The sequence below is a fragment of the Aegilops tauschii genome, chromosome 3, assembly GCF_002575655.3.
Source record: "Aegilops tauschii subsp. strangulata cultivar AL8/78 chromosome 3, Aet v6.0, whole genome shotgun sequence".
Lineage (NCBI taxonomy): Eukaryota > Viridiplantae > Streptophyta > Magnoliopsida > Poales > Poaceae > Aegilops > Aegilops tauschii.
The window spans coordinates 463,878,582-463,886,506 of NC_053037.3; the positions used below are offsets into that span (position 1 = coordinate 463,878,582).

Below are 7,925 nucleotides of genomic sequence, written 5' to 3' on the forward strand. Positions count from 1 at the left end.
CTTTTGTAACATTTGAAATTAGAGATGCCTGTGAGGAACGCGTTCTTTCCTCCTCCACATGAAAAGACCCCAGGTTTTCCTCCTCTTTCCGTCGGCGTCGCCACCGGTCCGCGTCATCTCCGATGACCCTTGAGCTATGGAGGTGCGGAGGACCTCGGCCCCTCGCCGGCGAGAGGGACGCCGCTCTCATTTTTGTTAGGTTCATCATGTTGGTTGGGGTTGTGTGACTGGTGTCTAGTATCGTCGGAGGGCATGTGAAGATGCTGGTCTTCGGTGGATCTGTTTGCATCCGGTCTTTATCCATCTTTTTTTGAGTGTTTAGGGTTTGATCCTTGCGATCTACAATTTTCTTCATCGATGATTATTGTTGTTCTGGTGTGTTAGCTCTATGGGGCCTTAGCACGGTGACTTACCGACTGTTTACTACAATAAGGTTTGCCCGATTCTAATGATGGGAGGAAAACTTTGACGGCGGCGTGTCTTCAACTCATTCCAGTGTCTATGGTCGTCGCTAAGTGGTCCATGAAATTAGTTGTAATTTTTTGTTTTCTTTGGTATTTTTTGTACTATCATAATTGATTATGAATAGATCAGAAGTTTCTCTCTAGAAAAAAAGATGCATGTGAAGGATGAAAATTCCATCGAACACAAAAATAAAACAATGTGGTGGATATAATTTGGCATGCATTAACTGGCTAAAGTACCTCTACTTTATTATTTAACAACTTTGTACACTATTTTAGAAGTGCCTATCCATTTGTCAATTTGTGTCTAATTTGACTGTTGTGCCGCATGGGACATTGCTCACTCGCCGCATATGCTCGAACGACGGGTATGCTTAATCATAGGGGAAGTGAGGTATGGGTTAACTAACCTGTCAAGCTCCGTACCACATTATTTCGTCCAAAAAAAGTCTCTATAGTCTATACCATGTTGGAAACACCTCCCAGTTTACACATGTCTCGAGTGGCATTTCGTCTATAGACACATTGCCCCAATGAGCGAGACCCATCAGTTGAAATTGACAAAAAATGTCAAATAAGGTTTCGAGAGGGGAGAAACGCCATAGTTTCGGTGGGAAAATACACTTTGGTTCCTAGTTGTATATACATCCTATATGGGGATTTTTTTAATAATTAAACAAAAAGTCAAAATAGTTTAGAAGTTTTTCTAGAATAAACTTGACTTACTTTTGCACTAGTATATAAATTTCCACAAAAAAAAACCAACGTTGACTTCACAGCGAAAAAGACAAAATTTATTTGCTATTATAGGTCACTATTCACACTATTTCATCCAAAATTTTGTCTTTTTTGAAAAGAAGTCAAAGGGGGATTTTCTTTTTGTGAAATTTTTCTCACAAGTACAATGTAAGGTCAAGTTTATTTCAAAAATATTTTCAGAATTTTTTGACTTTTTGTTGAATTGCTAATTTTTTTCATATAGGGTGTATATGACCCCATAGATCAAAAGTTCCCCTCCAGTTGCGGTGGCTCTATATCTGAAAATCAAAGCTCCCTAAACTAGCCTATTTGAGACAGTCGCCTCTAGCATGTGACCATTAGCTTGTTTCATCATCAACCATTTTACCTCTTCATGTGTTGCCGCATCTGCATCATTGTCTGCTTTGACTCAATTAAACTGTATCTCGCCACTACCTAGTGTTTTCGTGCTTGCGCCATCAGTGGCCCGGTATCAGAGCTCGCCTCGCCTCTACCCAATATTGCCATCATATCGAGATTGCAGGGATGAAGGAAAATGAGATAAAAAATGGGAGTACCTAGAACTCATTTAGATGAGATATAATTTGGTCTCATTCACCTGGAAAACAAAAACAGATACAACCCACGTCAGCACACACGCATCTTATAGCATTACATCCAATGGCTATAAAAGGTGAATGAGACCAAATTATATCTCATCTAGATGAGTTCTAGCAAAACTGATAAAAAATAGTCGATTGTTGTCAAATAGAAAAACAGCTAACCATAACCACCTCAATCACAAATCACAATGGTACATTATAACACAAGTCGGAACCATACTTGATCTGCATGTAGCTTCCGAAACCACAAATCAAAAGTGTAAAATTGAAACAGAGACCGAGAAGATTTGCATACCACAGATTGAAGATCACAGTGCCGACTTCGAAAAAGCTTTGGAAACGGCGCAAGATGGACACAAGTCGAGAGAAAAGTAATCCCTATTTACCGACCGTTAATGTCATTTTTTGCGATGACTATCGACTGTTAAATGAGCAATAATGTTTCCAGACTCGAGGCAAATCAAGTGAGTCGTATAACCGAACTGGATGTGACAGACATCAAAAGCACGGTGGAAAGTAAGACGCACCTTTCGTGTCATTCTCAAGTAAGTCGCTTGCTCCGTGAAACCACTGCGCATGCGCCAACCGGGGGCAGTCCAGTGGGTGCACCAAACCATCTGCAGGGTTGACATGACACACGAGGCCTCGATCGAAGCAGGTCACTTCGATCGGTGCAGCTAGCATGGCCGCCCGCGAAAAGCTTCCCCACGCAGAAAAATCACAACCTAATCGACCAACCCGCAGCTGCAGGCCGGACGGCAGGAACACGACGACGAGCGCATTTGAACCCTGCTCCTCCGAACGCTATATATACCGCCCCCTCGACGCTGCAAGTCTCATCGCCAACTCAACTCGAGCCTTCAGACACAACAACAAGACCTTCTCTAGCTAGCTACCACCCCATCGCAGAGAGCGCCGCCGTAGACGAGGAGATCGGCGATCAGCGATCGGCGGACCGGCAATGGCGCCCACCGGGCTTCTCCTTCTCCTCGGCTGCCTCGCGTCCGCCCTGCTCGCCGGCGCCACCAAAGTGCACCACCACGAGTTCGTCGTACGTGATCCTACGTGCTACCCTGCCTTTCCTACCAGCAATGGCGTTGCTGTTTTTCTTGTCTCTGACTGTTTGTTTTGTGATGATGAAGGTCCAGGAGACGCCGGTGAAGAGGCTGTGCGAGGAGCACAACATCATCACGGTGAACGGGCAGTTCCCGGGCCCGACGCTGGAGGTCCGGGAGGGGGACACGCTGGTGGTCAACGTCGTGAACCAGGCGCAGTACAACGTCACCATCCACTGGCACGGCATCCGGCAGTTCAGGACGGGGTGGGCGGACGGGCCCGAGTTCGTGACGCAGTGCCCCATCAAGCCCGGCGGCAGCTACAAGTACCGCTTCACCATCGAGGGCCAGGAGGGCACCCTGTGGTGGCACGCCCACAGCTCCTGGCTCCGGGCCACCGTCTACGGCGCGCTCATCATCCGGCCCCGGGAGGACAAGCCCTACCCCTTCGAGAAGCCCGCCCGCGAGGTCCCCATCCTCCTCGGCGAGTGGTGGAACGCCAACCCCGTCGAGGTCATCCGGGAGGCGCAGAGGACCGGCGGCGCGCCCAACGTCTCCGACGCCTTCACCGTCAACGGCCAGCCCGGCGACCTCTACAACTGCTCCCGCCAAGGTACTGCTAGCTAATCATCTCGCCGGCGATCGATGCTGCTAGTCATCGTGCGTGACACGAACGTGTACACTGACGACGTGTGTGTCGTTCGCTTTGGCTCTTGGCAGACACCACCGCCATCTCGGTGAAGCCCGGCGAGACGGCGCTGCTGCGGTTCATCAACTCTGCGCTCAACCACGAGCTCTTCGTCTCCATCGCCAGCCACAAGATGACGGTCGTCGGCGTCGACGCCTCCTACACCAAGCCGTTCGTCACCTCCGTGCTCATGATCGCGCCGGGCCAGACCACCGACGTGCTCGTCACCATGGACCAGGCGCCCACGCGCTACTACATCGCCGCGCGCGGCTACGTCACCACGCAGGGCGTGGCGTTCGACAACACCACCACCACCGCCATCCTCGAGTACGACTGCGGCTGCACCACCGACTTCGGCCCAACCATCCCGCCGGCGTTCCCGACCCTCCCGGCGTTCAACGACACCGGCGCCGCCACGGCCTTCGCCGCGGGCATCAAGAGCCCACGGAAGGTCGAGATCCCCAGCCCCGTCGACGAGAACCTCTTCTTCACCGTCGGCCTCGGGCTGTTCAACTGCGAGCCGGGGCAGCTGTGCGCCGGGCCGAACAACAACACCCGCTTCACGGCCAGCATGAACAACGTCTCCTTCGTCTTCCCCAAGGCCACCTCCCTCCTCCACGCACACTACTACGACATGCCGGGCGTGTACACCACCGACTTCCCGGCCAACCCGCCGGTGCAGTTCGACTACACGGCGCAGAACGTCAGCCAAAGCCTGTGGCAGCCGATCCCGGCGACCAAGCTGTACAAGCTCAGGTTCGGCTCCGTGGTGCAGGTCGTGCTGCAGGACACCAGCATCGTCACGCCGGAGAACCATCCCATCCACCTCCACGGCTACGACTTCTACATCCTCGCCGAGGGCTTCGGCAACTACGACGCCGAGAAGGACGCCGCGAAGTTCAACCTCGAGAACCCACCGCAGAGGAACACCGTGGCGGTGCCGGTGAACGGCTGGGCGGTCATCCGGTTCCGCGCCGACAACCCGGGGGTTTGGCTCATGCATTGCCATCTCGACGTGCACATCACCTGGGGCCTGGCAATGGCGTTTCTGGTGGAGGACGGGTATGGCGAGCTACAGTCACTGGAGGCGCCTCCAGTTGATCTTCCAATGTGCTAATGACCGGCAAAGATACAACACCAGCAATATTGAAGGCTGCCCACGTTCTATTCTCAGTTCCTGCCATTTGGGGGGTATTTGTGATCTTTATTTTGTACTTCTACTAGGGGTTTTGATTTTCCATCATGGTTTGTAACTTCCCCTGTAAATTTGCGTATTTTCAGTGATTCATCAGCTTATTATTTGAAATGAACTTTTATGTGATAGCAGTAACTACATCAAAGATCGAAATGTGCTGATTTGAAAGAGAAAATACATCATTGATTAGCCAGTACTCATATGTGGAGGATTTTTTTTTGTATGAAAGACAATTCCAATTAATTGATATATCGACGTGATACTATTGAACTGAGCAAATGCCCGGCCTCTGCATATTACACATGAGCAATGCTACATCTACGTAATTACTTTACGTGTTTTATGTAACAGCAAACGTGGCAAGTGAGGATTGGGGATGGGAAGAGGAAGGGGCCCACCCCCGTTAAAATCAGGGGGGAGAGAGGTTTAGATTAGGAAGTTTACGTAACATTACGTAGTTGTTTAAGTAGGTGTAGTATTATTGATTACACATACAACTCGTTCAACACAATAACAAAAAAATTACAACAACAAAAAAAGGCAACCTAAGATGAGGTAGATTCTATCTGAAGAGTATACCGTCATCCATGATGGGAGAAAAACTTTCTGACCCTATGCTCCAGCCGGATTGACGTTATCATAACTAGGAAAATTGCCCGTGCGTTGCAACGGGAGATCCAACTATAAAGTACTATCATGATAGCGAGAATGGGCAAAAAAGAAAACATGAAATGATTGCATATCATTTTTTTTCTTCGTATCTGCGTCCTGGTTGTCAGCTTTTAGGCATGCATGCGTCATCGCCTAAGATCTTGATAGTAATCCGCCTTAGCTCCATCATGAAGCCCGGACGTTCGGCTTCACCGTAATGGATCGGCAAGGCATGATAGCTTCGGTGAGCGCATGGCCTACAGGATGCCAAACACGGTTGCGAAGGTCTTCGAGGCCTCGGCCAGCCACCCAATGTGCATCCTGGGCTCCAAGTCTTGCTATACCCAATAATTCACCTTAGGGGAGCACGCATCGGCACGAGGTGTGAATCCATGGCGAGGCCCAGCTGCCTGAGCATCCAGTCTAAAAGGCCCCCCACTCAGTGTCAGTTTGGGGTGGCAGGCAGCTGATGTCTCCACCATCTTGGGAAATATGCATATGTGTTGCAAGGGTAGGAAAAAAATCCCTTCAGCCATCCGTTTTAGTCCCTACAAACTACACGATCATAAATTGCCGCCTCAAACCGCACCTCCACTGTCCAAGGTTTTGACTACCAAATTCTACCGAGGGGGGATGCGGTTAGAGCAACTCTAGCAGACCCCGCATCCCGCCCCGGCCCGCAAAATAACCGCCAAATTGCGGTCGGGGCCGGAAAATCTGCACGATCAGACCCCGCATCCCGCCCGGCCCGCAAATATTTTTGCGGGGCGCGGCAAATCTTCTCCCCCAATTTCTATCTTCACGGGCTGGGAGGCCGACCCGAGCTCAACCCCTATCCGCCGCGAGATTTGGCGGGAGGGACATTTCCGCGCGCCCTTTCCCGCTCCCCGCACCCTCCGCCACCATTCCCCCCTTCCGCAAGCTCCGGTTCCTCCTCCCCGGCCGTCCCTCGCCGCCATGAACGACCCCATGCTGTCCCCCGTCACCGTCGAGGTCGCGCATGCTCCTTCCCCTCGGGCCGATCTCGTCGCCGGCCATGTTGGCCCCGCCGCCGTCGCCCAAGCACACGCCGCGCCTGCCCGCAAGCGGCAGGGCAACGTGGTCGTGCAGGGCGGGAATCCGGCTGCCCCCGCCGCGATGGCCCGCGCTCCGGGCGCCAACGCGGCAACGCGATCCTGGCTGGCGGCGGAGAAGGTCGCCAATGCCGCAGGCGTACAGCGGAGGAAGGTTCCGGATTCAAAGAAGCCACCTTCTTCATCCTCTCACTCCACCCCCCCCCCCCCCCGCAAGAAGGTTCTCCGGCGATGCCGTTCAATGGCGTCGCTCCCCCCACGAGCGAGGTGTTCGACAAAATGGCCGGAAGGTATGCGTCTTCGGTCTTTGCGATTTCCTTTCATTTCCGCCATTATTCTCGATAACTCGTGACTTGTTATCGTTCGCTATAGCGGTGGTTCGAACAATGCAACAACCGAGTTCGTGAACTTGTTGGACATGAAAGCGGTTGACATTGATCAAGCCCCTTTTGAACCGTTCGACTACAATGAAACGGTGGGCGGCGTGGATGATCATGGTTGTGCGGACGAATTGGAGGAGATCGAAGCGGAAGCGTATGAGCAATCACAAGCAAAAACTGGGAAACGCCAAAGATCGAAGAACTACACGATCTTGGAAGATCAAGCTTTGATCCAGGCATGGAGTGCGGTGTCTCTTGATGCATGCACAGGTACTTCTCAAACCGCCAAGAGATATTGGCAAAGGATCGAAGATTAATACTTCCGCATTATGGCAAAGCATCCCAATAGGACTCCACGCACATTTCGGTCGCTTCAAGGGCGTTGGGAGAATATCAAGCCTATGTGCAGCCGTTGGGCAGCTTGCTTGGAGCAAGTACGCAATGCACCTCCAAGTGGCACCGTGGACTCCGACTATGTGAGTTTGTTTTGCCTTTGTTCGAGTTGTGCATCATCATATTGCATCATGGGAATGATTGGATCACTTTGTTCACATTGTGTAGGACAAGATTGCTCAACATAGATACAAGGACATGGAAGCTTCGGAAGGCAGATTCTTCAAACTAGAGCATTGTTGGGAGTTGCTCCAATAGTGCGAGAAGTGGAAGTTGATCGACAAAGAATCCCCACCAAAGCGAGGCTCACTTACAAACATGGATGAAGATGAGGATGATGATGGCCCAAGAAATTTGCACAAGCCCGATGACGACAAGAAGACTAAGGAGAAGATGAAGAGAGAGCAAGAAGCATCGAGCTTGAGGGAGAAGATTGATGCCATGGTGCAATCCAACGAGTCGATGTTGTTGAAGTCGTTGGAGATCAAGAAAGAATTGGCCAAGAAGAAGGCAAAGGAGAAGCAAGAAAAGTGGCAATTGCTCAAGGAAGAGGGGCTGCGCAAAGCTGCCATCGAGGAGAGAAGAGCACGCGTCGCTGAAAACAAATCCATGTCCATGTTGCTCGCCGAAGAGAACAAGATCATGTCAATGAACCGCAATGACAT

The 7,925-nt window shown here is 51.1% G+C and overlaps 1 protein-coding gene across 1 annotated transcript; it reads left to right on the forward strand.

The window, feature by feature from the left end:
- The first annotated feature begins 2,660 nt into the window (after positions 1-2,660).
- On the forward strand, positions 2,661-4,874 carry LOC109739354 (laccase-3). Its single transcript, XM_020298451.4, has 3 exons — positions 2,661-2,876; positions 2,968-3,493; positions 3,601-4,874. The coding sequence occupies exons 1-3, from the start codon at positions 2,787-2,789 to the stop codon at positions 4,683-4,685; spliced, it is 1,701 nt and encodes a 566-aa protein (XP_020154040.1). The 5' UTR covers positions 2,661-2,786; the 3' UTR covers positions 4,686-4,874.
- Positions 4,875-7,925: the final 3,051 nt, after the last annotated feature.